This window comes from Leptidea sinapis, chromosome 33, assembly GCF_905404315.1.
Source record: "Leptidea sinapis chromosome 33, ilLepSina1.1, whole genome shotgun sequence".
Classification (NCBI taxonomy): domain Eukaryota; kingdom Metazoa; phylum Arthropoda; class Insecta; order Lepidoptera; family Pieridae; genus Leptidea; species Leptidea sinapis.
Genome location: NC_066297.1, coordinates 406,926 through 421,820, shown reverse-complemented (window position 1 = coordinate 421,820; position 14,895 = coordinate 406,926). Strand labels below are relative to the sequence as shown.

General features: G+C 38.0%; 1 protein-coding gene and 1 long non-coding RNA gene across 2 annotated transcripts; both read right to left on the bottom strand.

Annotated features, from left to right (window-relative positions):
• Window positions 1–1,235: 1,235 nt before the first annotated feature.
• LOC126974759 (uncharacterized) lies at window positions 1,236–2,774 on the bottom strand. The gene is made up of 2 exons (XR_007731576.1): window positions 1,779–2,774; window positions 1,236–1,494 (listed from the first exon to the last, which is right to left on the bottom strand). It is a non-coding gene; the product is annotated as an uncharacterized LOC126974759 (long non-coding RNA).
• Window positions 2,775–5,455: 2,681 nt separating this feature from the next.
• On the bottom strand, window positions 5,456–8,329 carry LOC126974758 (uncharacterized). The gene is made up of 2 exons (XM_050822368.1): window positions 8,103–8,329; window positions 5,456–7,818 (listed from the first exon to the last, which is right to left on the bottom strand). The coding sequence occupies exon 2, from the start codon at window positions 6,830–6,832 to the stop codon at window positions 5,456–5,458; it is 1,377 nt and encodes a 458-aa protein (XP_050678325.1). The 5' UTR covers window positions 6,833–7,818; window positions 8,103–8,329.
• Between the last annotated feature and the right edge of the window lie 6,566 nt (window positions 8,330–14,895).

Genomic DNA, 14,895 nt, shown 5'->3' with positions numbered 1-14,895 from the left:
TTTATTTTTGTAGTGTCAAGTGTTTTGTTATTGTTTTGTTTATCATGTAAGTGTAATATTTTAATTACGTATTATATTTGTTTTATATATGAAATTAATCCTCATAATATCTAGTTTCCGATTTTATCTACAAATTACATATAAAATTCTTCTTACGACATTAAATCGACAAGTTATAACAGTATGATCGATACTACTTTATCGATTTGGTTTAAATATCAAATTTTTATTGTAATCCAATTAATTAACAGTATATCATTTCTTGTAATAGGGACTAAATATCATAAATATAATGTTTATAATATTCAACAATCTGGATGTATTGAGACAACCAAGTATTTCACGTTTTACTTGTGCATTCCGCAGATAAATTGTAGGTATATACTAAGAATGGGTGCTTTATTTTAGTTTAATGCAACAATCCCGTAAGTCGAAGTAATGACATATTAATATCAAAAAATAGGTTATATAGTCTATTTCAATAATAATCAAGTTGTATTAATGTGTGCGCTAATATTTTACATAAAAACTTAATATAATGAAAATGTTATCACATTTCTACCTATAATCTCGAGCTTTAACCTTTTATTTATATATAACTTGGGTTCAAAAACATAATTTATGATTTTACACGTTGATTTTCTATACTTTTAACTACGTGAATGTATTTTTTATATAGCCATAGGTGGAGTCGTTATGTAATTATATCGCTTTTAATAATGATGAATCTCGCGCTCGCCGTCGGATAATCTTAATCGCGTCATCGGACGTTTCGCTACCTGCCAGCTGTCATTAATCGGACGTTGCAATAGTTATGATTTTAGCAATATGGATATCGTGTCCGAGATTCTCGAGGGTGCAGAGAACGATTTTGTGATCATTTTTGAAATCCAAGATGGCCGCCGCACAAAATTATATTTTCAGCAATATTGATATCGTGTCCGAGATTCTCGAGGGTGCAGAGAATGATTTTGGGATCATTTATAAAATCCGAGATGGCCGCCGCCCAAAATTTTGATAACAACAGTATGGATATCGTGTCCGAGGTTCTCGAGGGTGCAGAGAACAATTCTGTGATAATTTTTGAAATCCAAGATGGCCGCCACACAAAATTATGATTTCAGCAATATGGATATCGTACCTGAGGTTCTCGAGGGTGCAGACAACGATTTTGGGATCATTTTTGAAAACTAAGATTGCTACGGTTACGGGGGGCTTAAATGAAACTACCCGTACCGGCCTTTAAATGATGTATATTTAAAAATAATTAAAATACAATTTGAGCAAGGGTCGTAGGGTGTATTGTTGGTTGATCTAGTTTGTCCTTGTAGCTCGGTACTCCCCTGACGTTGAAGACGCCGGTGCAGGCCCCTCAGCTGGAGGTTATGACTCGACGTGTCGCAGGTGATTCCCGATACTCGGTGTCCGGGTAACTAATCACCGGAACTTGGTGGAATTATATCTTTTAACGTTCCAAAATCTTATCCTGGAACCCTGTGAATGATGTCCACAGTTAAGACCACATTCTTATGTCTCCGCTGATTGTGAACCACGTGCGTCCGTGTCTATCATTAAGGGTGAAGCCGTAAGCAGGAGGTGTAGTTGTTCACAATCAGAACGGAGTTACAATAATAAAAAAAAGAAAAGGAAGCGAAAGCAAAGAAAGAATAATTAATTTTGAAAAGAAAATTAAATGTTTGCTAAAATACTACATTTTAAATAACTACTTCAAAGTTTTACAAGTACTCAAATGATATTAACACGTGTCCAACACTTACCCTATCGGGGTGACGATAATCCTTGAAACTTATTTTTATATTATGTTAAGTTGTCAACCGGTGATTAAAAAAATTATATAACTAGGTATTTTACGGCAAACGTGATAAGTCACTGCACATAATATATTGACGTGTTGCTATTACCGAGCGCAGCCGTGGTATGGCGATAGCCGGGCGACGGGTGACGCGAGCGAGCCATGCATTTTTTATGAACAGCAAAAAACTCGCCTACGCTCGCGCACAAAAGTGTTTACGTTTTAATATTTATTAGTTTTATTATTTTATGTTATTAGTTTATTTTTATTTCATTATTTTATGTTATTAGTTTATTTTTATTTCATTATTTTATGTAAAATAACGTTACAATATATATATACAACGTTACAATACCCCCCTCGCTACGAAAGGATTTTATTATTAAAATAAAATCCTCTTGAGTAAAAAAAAAAAAAAAAAAAAAAAACTAAATTATTTATTTAATCCAATTAATTTTAAATCTTTGATATGCCAGGTACCTAGATTCTTTCCTGACATATCTGCTAAAACATATACTAAGGGAGATTTTTTTTCCAAAACACGACATTTAATAAATTTTGGTGCTAACTTTTTACTAAAATATTTGTCCTTGTCACTTAAAACGTAAGCTCGTTTCATAACTATATCCCCTACGTTAAATTCAGAGGCTTTTCTACGAAGATTATAATGTGACGAGTTTTTGAGGTGTGCATGCCAGAGTTTTGCCTGAACGACTCCAAATAAGTTGGAAAGGCAACCCAAATTGTCAGCATACAAATCTCTGGGTAAAAATAAAACTTCGTCTCCCAGGTCGTTATCAACGTAGTGTGTACCACAGGTGACTAACTCTCTTCCGAATACTAAAAATGAAGGGGTAAAACCAGTTGCTTCATTCACCGAATTGTTAATAGCGAACTGTACCTTGGGAATAAAAGTGTCCCAAGTGCGATGGTCATCCTCCACAAATGTAGAATTACAAGTTATAATTGTCCGGTTGTAACGTTCGACACTGTTCACTTGAGGTGTGTATTTAGGGGTATAAAATATATTGGGAATGTTATATTGTTTAAAAAGGGATTCGGTGATTTTACTAATAAACTGACTGCCATTGTCCAAGAAGATGGTTTGAGGGACTCCGTGAACTAAAATAACTGAGTCTTCTAGAATCTTAGTGACAGCAGTAGATGTTGCAGCCCTTAAAGGGAAGATCAGACAAAATTTTGAAAAACAACACGTGACTACTAAAATATAACTATGTTGTTTTCTACTGACAGGTAGAGGACCCATTAGGTCAATAGAAATCATTTGAAATGGTCGGCTACATTGCTTAGGGCGACCCATTTCTCCTAATGTTAAATGGTTCTGAGCTTTGTACGAGAGGCACTTAGTACAGGAACCAACGAATTTCACTACATCCTGATGCATGCCTGGCCAGAAATAGCGTAACGCAAGTCGACGGTACGTTTTGAAGACACCAAGATGTCCAGCTTTAGGGTCAGAGTGGTTTTCGTTGATTACTTGATCTCTTAACTCACTTGGAACTACCTCTTTCCATGAAAATTCTGAATTTAAATTATGATATTTATCTTTAGAAAGCCGAAATAAACTATTATTTTTAATGAAAAAATTAGGTAAATTTTGAGGTTTATTAATGCAATTATTAAAAATATTTTTGTACCAAGAATCTGTGGTTGTGGAATAGGATCCTGAAATATTTATTGCATTGACAGGAAGAGCTCTTGAAAGGGCATCTGGGATGACATTGTCGACGCCGCGACGATGCTTAAGTTCAAAGTTAAACGCGGACAGTCGAACACCCCAGCGAGCTAGCCTACCCGTAGGGTTATTTAGAGATAGGAACCATTTTAAGGCGCTGTGGTCTGTATAGACAGTGAACGGTCTACCGTTCTCTAAATAACATCTCCAGTGTTCAAGAGCAACTAATACAGCTAAAGTTTCCCGCTCTGTAATGCTGTAATTTTTCTCTGCCGCTGACAACGACTTGCTCATATAAGCTATGGGGTGCTCCTTACCGTCTATGGTTTGTGTTAGCATAGCTCCCACACCATAGTTACTGGCATCGGTATGCACCTCAAATGGCTTGTTGTAGTCAGGACAGGATAGAACAGGAGCGGAAACCAAACATTCCTTCAGCTTCTTAAAAGCTGCATCAGCTTCCGCCGACCAGATGAATGGTGGTGAACCCTTCTTGCTTGAAGTCAACTTATTAAGAGGACCTGCTATTGTGCTAAAGTTGGGAACAAAACGCCGATACCATGTGGCTGTTCCGAGAAAGCGCTTAATATCTTTCCGACAAGAAGGTGTCGGGTAAGTGAGGATAGCTTGCACTTTCTCTGGATCAGTACGTAATCCACAACTATCAACAACGTATCCAAGATACCTAAGTTGACTCCGAAAGAACTGGCATTTTTCCAAGTTAATGGTGAGGTTTGCTTGCTTTAACTTTTCTACCACACGCAGTAAAAGAGAAACGTGGGATTTGAAGTCATTTGAGACGATAATAATGTCATCTAAATAAGCAAAGACTTTGAGGTCAAACTCCCTGAACAGCAAATCAACTAATCTCTGCTGAGTGGCAGGTGCATTTGTCAGTCCGAATGCAGTACGTTTGAAACGGAAAGTACCACGGCCTGGCACGTAAAACGCCGTTTTGTCCCGATCTTCGGTAGCTATTGGGATTTGCCAGAATGCCTTAGATAAGTCAAGACTTGATAAATAACGAGCATCCCGAAGATTATCTAAAATCTCTGATACGTAAGGTAAATTATACGCGTCGCGTTTGGTCACAGAGTTTAGTTTACGGCTATCGAGACAAAAACGAGGTTGGCCGTTCTTTTTGGTTACTATAAGAACAGGAGATGACCAAGCGCTTTCGCAGGGCTCGATAACGTCAAGACCTAGCATTTGATCGACCTGTTCGACAAGAATGCGCTGTTTTTCGGGAGAGAGCCGATAATAGCGTTGTCGAATGGGCTGTGCATCACCGGTGTCAATGTGGTGAGTGATCAACTTTGTCTCGCCCAAACCTTTAGACTCGGTAGATATGTCATTAAATTTTGCAATAATATTGTCTGCTATAGATTTTTCAGTCTGCGACAGATGATCGTATGCTTGTATGAAGGATGGAAGGTCAGAATCAAGACTTGCGTTTGAAATAAGGGTATTGGAAAAAGTTATGCTTTTAAAATGTTTCGGGAAAATATTAAATTTGCGCCAGAAGTCAACCCCTAGTATGACATCAATTTTAACGTCTGGAACAACAAAAGCGGTAATCATGTTGATTTCATTTTCGAAGGAAATAGGTAGGTCCATATATCCAATGCTAGGCATTTTTTGTCCACCAGCAGCTTTAATCGAAATAAAGCGATCTGTATGTAATTTAAGACCCTCTTTTTCCAACATCTTATAACTATTGTTACCAAGGACAGTAACAGCGGATCCAGAATCTAAGAGGCCGAATAATTTTAATTTATTAATTTTTATAGAAGCATAAGGCCTAGAATCATTAACTGGTTCTCGCTGCAGAATTGTATTAATTTTATATGTTTTGTAATAAAACTTTATGGTTTCTAGCCATTTCTGCCAATCATTTTTATCAAAATTAGAAGTACGTTGATTGGTTATACGATTCTGCAGTCTTATTAGTTTTTTGAACTATTAAGCTTTTCTTTGTTGCAATTAGGGCAATCAGGAGTCTTAAAACCATCATGTCCACAAATAAAACAAAGGATTTTATTTTTATCTGCCTTGCATTGCCGTAAATTGTGCGTATTATTACGACACCTAGGACAGTAAAAGGTTTTACTGGAAGAAGTTTGTATAGCATGTACATTATTATTATTAGCAATATAACTTTTATTAATTTTACTTTCATTAGTTTTTATAATATGATTAGTTTGATTTTTAAAAGAACTGTTGTTATTTGTATTTTGATTATTATTAAATTTATATTGTTGAAAATTAGTTTTAAAATTTTGGGATGGTCTAACGTAAGCAAAGTCAGGCGCGATGGTATCTGACGTCTGTGTAGGCGGCTCACGAAAATTTAAAAGACGAGCTTGGACATTCTCATAATTGCGACACAGAGATTTTAGTGTGTCCAAGTCCTTAATATGAGGATGCGAAGAGAGGGTGGCTGCGTAACAAGGTCTGATATTATGTAGAATAATTTCTAGCTTGTCCTCATCAGACAAATTTTTTGTTAACCTTGAAAAAAGCCCAGACATAATTGAAAGGTAAACTATGATGTTTTCTGTTTCACCCTGTGTCCTAGCTCGTATTTCAGCAAGCAGCCGATAATCATAATCTACCCTATCGAAGTCTGCTTTAAGGTGCAAAATAAGTTCTTCCCAACTTGCTATGTTATGTCGAATACTACGGAACCAATGAAGAGCATCGCCAGTAAATATTTCCGTTGCTAAAGATAAAAGTTTGGCACTGGGAATATCTCTAGCTTTGCTTAGCTCTGTGATGCGTTCAATAAAAGACCGAACACATGATTTGCCGTCAAATTTTATCTTTAATACGTCATTTGTGAGATCTCGACTACACGAGACGCTTACATTGAGCGGTGAAGCACACTGTTGAGAGTCGGCTTTAGATGATGACGCTATCAATTTGTCCTCTCCATTGTCTTTCACCGAATTATAAAAATTGAACAATGTTTTAAATTCATTTACGCAAGTGTCGTATAATTGCTGCGTCTTACTGTCATAAGTAATACGGTTAAGCCGATGATAAAGGTGATTTAAAAGATTCTCGATTCGCAATAACAAGTTCCTATCTAATGGTGATTCTAAAAGTGATTTGATTTTAGCCAGTACGTCAGTAGCTCCTTTAAGGTCGTCAGAAATAGGTAATGAGCTTTCTAAAATGTCTTCAGAAGGAAATAATGGTCCCAGCTTACAAATCTGCTTTCGGAGCTCTTGTACTGTGGAAGCAGGAGAAGTACCTCTAATGAGAACCTCGTATTCTAATTCTGATTTTTGCAGTGACAGGAATTTAACTGGATACGCCATTATATTTTAAGATAAAAAAAATTCAATAATAAAAAAAAAATCAATATTAAAAAAAATATATACAAAAAAAATCAACTAAAAAAAAATATTAAACACCGCAATAAAATAAATGTTGGACAAGGTTACGAATGCCCTACTCCGTTCCGTTACAAAATAAAATTAACTAAGCAACGTTATGGTTGGCAAATAAAGAAAAAAAAATTAAGCTGAGAAAAAAAAATATACTTTACTAAAACAAGCAGAAAAAGCGTTAAAAGTAATTTGTAACTAATGTGTACTACCCGATTAAAACAAAAAAAAAAAATCAGAACACAAAAAATAAATATTAAAACCGAGCACTTTTGTGCTCGACTATACACGGCTTAGCACAAACATTTTTTGTACTTATGCGATAACGAAGCGACCGGTTTCTATACAAAGTTTGAACAAAGAAATGAGTCACTTAAAGTGTAATTATTGCTGTAACATTTATTATTACAAGTAGGTAATTAAATGATACCTAAAATAATAAATTCTAACACATTGATGTTTTAGAATAATTTGACACAAATAAATAAAGAATTTGGAGTACACTTTAGTTACTGGCAACCAAAAAAAAAAAACGTTTTACAAAAATTAAAAAAAACACATACACACTACTACTTCTACTCAGAAAAACTAGACCAACCAAACCACGATATGGGCGCCAATGCTACGGTTACGGGGGGCTTAAATGAAACTACCCGTACCGGCCTTTAAATGATGTATATTTAAAAATAATTAAAATACAATTTGAGCAAGGGTCGTAGGGTGTATTGTTGGTTGATCTAGTTTGTCCTTGTAGCTCGGTACTCCCCTGACGTTGAAGACGCCGGTGCAGGCCCCTCAGCTGGAGGTTATGACTCGACGTGTCGCAGGTGATTCCCGATACTCGGTGTCCGGGTAACTAATCACCGGAACTTGGTGGAATTATATCTTTTAACGTTCCAAAATCTTATCCTGGAACCCTGTGAATGATGTCCACAGTTAAGACCACATTCTTATGTCTCCGCTGATTGTGAACCACGTGCGTCCGTGTCTATCATTAAGGGTGAAGCCGTAAGCAGGAGGTGTAGTTGTTCACAATCAGAACGGAGTTACAATAATAAAAAAAAGAAAAGGAAGCGAAAGCAAAGAAAGAATAATTAATTTTGAAAAGAAAATTAAATGTTTGCTAAAATACTACATTTTAAATAACTACTTCAAAGTTTTACAAGTACTCAAATGATATTAACACGTGTCCAACACTTACCCTATCGGGGTGACGATAATCCTTGAAACTTATTTTTATATTATGTTAAGTTGTCAACCGGTGATTAAAAAAATTATATAACTAGGTATTTTACGGCAAACGTGATAAGTCACTGCACATAATATATTGACGTGTTGCTATTACCGAGCGCAGCCGTGGTATGGCGATAGCCGGGCGACGGGTGACGCGAGCGAGCCATGCATTTTTTTATGAACAACAAAAAACTCGCCTACGCTCGCGCACAAAAGTGTTTACGTTTTAATATTTATTAGTTTTATTATTTTATGTTATTAGTTTATTTTTATTTCATTATTTTATGTTATTAGTTTATTTTTATTTCATTATTTTATGTAAAATAACGTTACAATATATATATACAACGTTACAAGATGGCCAGCGCACTAAATTATGCTTTCAACATTATGGGTATCGTATCCGAGGTTCTCGAGGCTGCAGAAAACGATTTTGTGAACATTTTTCAAATCCAAGATGGCTGCCGCACAAAATTATGATTTTAGCAATATGGATATCGTGTCCGAGATTCTCGAGGGTGCAGAGAACGATTTTGTGATCATTTTTGAAATCCAAGATGGCCGCCGCACAAAATTATATTTTCAGCAATATTGATATCGTGTCCGAGATTCTCGAGGGTGCAGAGAATAATTTTGGGATCATTTTTGAAAACGAAGATGGCCATCGCACAAAATTATGATTACAACATTATGGGTATCGTACCCGAGGGTCTCGAGGGTGCAGAGAACGATTTTGTGATCATTTTACATGTCCAAGATGGCCGCCGCACAAAATTTTGATTTCAGCAAAATGGATATCGTGTCCGAGATTCTCGAGTGTGCAGAGAATGATTTTGGGATCAATTTTAAAATCCAAGATGGCCGCTGCGCAAAATTTTGATGACAACAGTATGGATATCGTGTCTGAGGTTCTCGAGGGTGCAGAGATCAATTCTGTGATCATTTTTGAAATCCAAGATGGCTGCCACACAAAATTATGATTTCATCAAATATATATCGTACCCTAGGTTCTCGAGGGTGCAGAGAACAATTTTGGGATCATTTTTGAAAACGAAGATGGCCATCGCACAAAATTATGATTACAACATTATGGGTATCGTACCCGAGGTTCTCGAGGGTGTTGAGAACAATTTGGTGATCATTTTTCAAATTCAAAATGGCCGCCGCACAAAATTATGATTAAAGCAATATGGATACCGTGTCCCAGGTTCTCGAGGGTGCAGAGAACAATTCTGTGATCATTTTTGAAATCTAAGACGGCCGCCGCACAAAATTATGATTTCAGCAATATGGATATCGTGTCTGAGGTTCTCGAAGGTGCAGAGAACGATTTGGTGATCATTTTTCAAATCCAAGATGGTCGCCGCACAAAGTTATAATTATAGCAATATGGATATCGTGTTCGAGGTTCTCGAGGGTGCAGAGACCGATTTTGGGATCATTTTTGAAAACTAAGATGGCCACCGCACAAAATTATGCTTTCAACATTATGGGTATCGTGTCCGAGATTCTCGAGGGTGCAGTTAACGATTTGGTAAAGATTTTTCAAATCCAAGATGGCCGCCGCACAAAGTAATGATTTTAGCAATATGGATATCGTATCCGAGGTTCTCGAGGGTGCAGAGAACGATTTTGTGATCATTTTTGAAATCCAAGTTGGCCGCCGCACAAAATTATGATTTCAGCAATATGGATATCGTGTCCAAGATTCTCGAGGCTGCATAGAATGATTTCGGGATCATTTATAAAATCCAAGAGGGCCGCCGCGCAAAATTTTGATGACAACAGTATGGATATCGTGTCCGAGGTTTTCGAGGGTGAAGAGATCAGTTCTGTGATCATTTTTGAAATCCAAGAGGGCTGCCGCAAACAATTATGTTTTCAGCAATATGGATAACGTGTCCGAGGTTCTCGAGGGTGCAGAGAACGATTTTGGGATCATTTTTGAAAACTAAGATGGCCAGCGCACAAAATTATGCTTTCAACATTATGGGTATCGTACCCGAGGTTCTCGAGGCTGCAGAAAACGATTTTGTGAACATTTTTCAAATCCAAGTTGGCCGCCGCACAAAATTATGATTTTAGCAATATGGATATCGTGTCCGAGATTCTCGAGGGTGCAGAGAACGATTTTGTGATCATTTTTGAAATCCAAGATGGCCGCCGCACAAAGTTATAGTTTTAGCAATATGGATGTCGTGTTCGAGGTTCTCGAGGGTGCAGAGAACGATTTTGGGATCAATTTTAAAATCCAAGATGGCCGCTGCGCAAAATTTTGATGACAACAGTATGGATATCGTGTCCGAGGTTCTCGAGGGTGCAAAGAACAATTCTGTGATCATTTTTGAAATCCAAGATGGCTGCCACACAAAATTATGATTTCATCAAATATATATCGTACCCTAGGTTCTCGAGGGTGCAGAGAACAATTTTGGGATCATTTTTGAAAACGAAAATGGCCATCGCACAAAATTATGTTTATTACATTATGGGTATCGTACCCGAGGTTCTCGAGGGTGTTGAGAACGATTTGGTGATCATTTTTCAAATTCAAAATGGCCGCCGCACAAAATTATGATTTAAGCAATATGGATACCGTGTCCCAGGTTCTCGAGGGTGCAGAGAACAATTCTGTGATCATTTTTCAAATCTAAGACGGCCGCCGCACAAAATTATGATTTCAGCAATATGGATATCGTGTCTGAGGTTCTCGAAGGTGCAGAGAACGATTTGGTGATCATTTTTCAAATTCAAGATGGTCGCCGCACAAAGTTATAGTTTTAGCAATATGGATGTCGTGTTCGAGGTTCTCGAGGGTGCAGAGACCGATTTTGGGATCATTTTTGAAAACTAAGATGGCCACCGCACAAAATTATGATTACAACATTATGGGTATCGTACCCGAGGTTCTCGAGGGTGTTGAGAACAATTTGGTGATCATTTTTCAAATTCAAAATGGCCGCCGCACAAAATTATGATTTAAGCAATATGGATACCGTGTCCCAGGTTCTCGAGGGTGCAGAGAACAATTCTGTGATCATTTTTGAAATCTAAGACGGCCGCCGCACAAAATTATGATTTCAGCAATATGGATATCGTGTCTGAGGTTCTCGAAGGTGCAGAGAACGATTTGGTGATCATTTTTCAAATCCAAGATGGTCGCCGCACAAAGTTATAATTATAGCAATATGGATATCGTGTTCGAGGTTCTCGAGGGTGCAGAGACCGATTTTGGGATCATTTTTGAAAACTAAGATGGCCACCGCACAAAATTATGCTTTCAACATTATGGGTATCGTGTCCGAGATTCTCGAGGGTGCAGTTAACGATTTGGTAAAGATTTTTCAAATCCAAGATGGCCGCCGCACAAAGTAATGATTTTAGCAATATGGATATCGTATCCGAGGTTCTCGAGGGTGCAGAGAACGATTTTGTGATCATTTTTGAAATCCAAGTTGGCCGCCGCACAAAATTATGATTTCAGCAATATGGATATCGTGTCCAAGATTCTCGAGGCTGCATAGAATGATTTTGGGATCATTTATAATATCCAAGATGGCCGCCGCGCAAAATTTTGATGACAAAAGTATGGATATCGTGTCCGAGGTTTTCGAGGGTGCAGAGATCAGTTCTGTGATCATTTTTGAAATCCAAGAGGGCTGCCGCAAACATTTATGTTTTAAGCAATATGGATATCGTGTCCGAGGCTCTCGAGAGTGCAGAGAACGATTTTGAGATCATTTTTGAAAACTAAGATGGCCAGCGCACAAAATAATGCTTTCAACATTTTGGGTATCGTACCCGAGGTTCTCGGGGCTGCAGAAAACGATTTTGTGAACATTTTTCAAATCCAAGATGGCCACCGCACAAAATTATGATTTAAGCAATATGGATATGGTGTCCGAGATTCTCGAGGGTGCAGAGAACGATTTTGTGATCATTTTTGAAATCCAAGATGGCCGCCGCACAAAATTATATTTTCAGCAATATTGATATCGTGTCCGAGATTCTCGAGGGTGCAGAGAATGATTTTGGGATCATTTATAAAATCCAAGATGGCCGCCGCCCAAAATTTTGATAACAACAGTATGGATATCGTGTCCGAGGTTCTCGAGGGTGCAGAGAACAATTCTGTGATAATTTTTTAAATCCAAGATGGCCGCCACACAAAATTATGATTTCAGCAATATGGATATCGTACCTGAGGTTCTCGAGGGTGCAGACAACGATTTTGGGATCATTTTTGAAAACTAAGATGACCAGCGCACTAAATTATGCTTTCAACATTATGGGTATCGTATCCGAGGTTCTCGAGGCTGCAGAAAACGATTTTGTGAACATTTTTCAAATCCAAGATGGCTGCCGCACAAAATTATGATTTTAGCAATATGGATATCGTGTCCGAGATTCTCGAGGGTGCAGAGAACGATTTTGTGATCATTTTTGAAATCCAAGATGGCCGCCGCACAAAATTATATTTTCAGCAATATTGATATCGTGTCCGAGATTCTCGAGGGTGCAGAGAACAATTTTGGGATCATTTTTGAAAACGAAGATGGCCATCGCACAAAATTATGATAACAACATTATGGGTATCGTACCCGAGGTTCTCGAGGCTGCAGAGAACGATTTTGTGATCATTTTACAAGTCCAAGATAGCCGCCGCACAAAATTTTGATTTCAGCAAAATGGATATCGTGTCCGAGATTCTCGAGTGTGCAGAGAATGATTTTGGGATCAATTTTAAAATCCAAGATGGCCGCTGCGCAAAATTTTGATGACAACAGTATGGATATCGTGTCCGAGGTTCTCGAGGGTGCAGAGATCAATTCTGTGATCATTTTTGAAATCCAAGATGGCTGCCACACAAAATTATGATTTCATCAAATATATATCGTACGGTAGGTTCGCGAGGGTGCAGAGAACAATTTTGGGATCATTTTTGAAAACGAAGATGGCCATCGCACAAAATTATGATTACAACATTATGGGTATCGTACCCGAGGTTCTCGAGGGTGTTGAGAACAATTTGGTGATCATTTTTCAAATTCAAAATGGCCGCCGCACAAAATTATGATTTAAGCAATATGGATACCGTGTCCCAGGTTCTCGAGGGTGCAGAGAACAATTCTGTGATCATTTTTGAAATCTAAGACGGCCGCCGCACAAAATTATGATTTCAGCAATATGGATATCGTGTCTGAGGTTCTCGAAGGTGCAGAGAACGATTTGGTGATCATTTTTCAAATCCAAGATGGTCGCCGCACAAAGTTATAATTTTAGCAATATGGATATCGTGTTCGAGGTTCTCGAGGGTGCAGAGAACGATTTTGGGATCATTTTTGAAAACTAAGATGGCCAGCGCACTAAATTATGCTTTCAACATTATGGGTATCGTGTCCGAGATTCTCGAGGGTGCAGTTAACGATTTGGTAAAGATTTTTCAAATCCAAGATGGCCGCCGCACAAAGTTATGATTTTAGCAATATGGATATCGTATCCGAGGTTCTCGAGGGTGCAGAGAACGATTTTGTGATCATTTTTGAAATCCAAGTTGGCCACCGCAAACAATTATGTTTTAAGCAATATGGATATCGTGTCCGAGGCTCTCGAGAGTGCAGAGAACGATTTTGAGATCATTTTTGAAAACTAAGATGGCCAGCGCACAAAATTATGCTTTCAACATTTTGGGTATCGTACCCGAGGTTCTCGGGGCTGCAGAAAACGATTTTGTGAACATTTTTCAAATCCAAGATGGCCACCGCACAAAATTATGATTTTAGCAATATGGATATCGTGTCCGAGATTCTCGAGTGTGCAGAGAACGATTTTGTGATCATTTTTGAAATCCAAGATGGCCGCTGCACAAAATTATATTTTCAGCAATATTGATATCGTGTCCGAGATTCTCGAGGGTGCAGAGAATGATTTTGGGATCATTTATAAAATCCAAGATGGCCGCCGCTCAAAATTTTGATGACAACAGTATGGATATCGTGTCCGAGGTTCTCGAGGGTGCAGAGAACAATTCTGTGATCATTTTTGAAATCCAAGATGGCCGCCACACAAAATTATGATTTCAGCAATATGGATATCGTACCTGAGGTTCTCGAGGGTGCAGAGAACGATTTTGGGATCATTTTTGAAAACTAAGATGGCCAGCGCACTAAATTATGCTTTCAACATTATGGGTATCGTATCCGAGGTTCTCGAGGCTGCAGAAAACGATTTTGTGAACATTTTTCAAATCCAAGATGGCTGCCGCACAAAATTATGATTTTAGCAATATGGATATCGTGTCCGAGATTCTCGAGGGTGCAGAGAACGATTTTGTGATCATTTTTGAAATCCAAGATGGCCGCCGCACAAAATTATATTTTCAGCAATATTGATATCGTGTCCGAGATTCTCGAGGGTGCAGAGAACAATTTTGGGATCATTTTTGAAAACGAAGATGGCCATCGCACAAAATTATGATTACAACATTATGGGTATCGTACCCGAGGTTCTCGAGGGTGTTGAGAACAATTTGGTGATCATTTTTCAAATTCAAAATGGCCGCCGCACAAAATTATGATTTAAGCAATATGGATACCGTGTCCCAGGTTCTCGAGGGTGCAGAGAACAATTCTGTGATCATTTTTAAAATCTAAGACGGCCGCCGCACAAAATTATGATTTCAGCAATATGGATATCGTGTCTGAGGTTCTCGAAGGTGCAGAGAACGATTTGGTGCTCATTTATCAAATCCAAGATGGTCG

What these genes read in the sequence shown, in the direction of transcription:
- LOC126974758 (XM_050822368.1), bottom strand. Translation starts at nt 6,832, where the DNA reads ATGGCGTATCCAGTTAAATTCCTGTCACTGCAAAAATCAGAATTAGAA.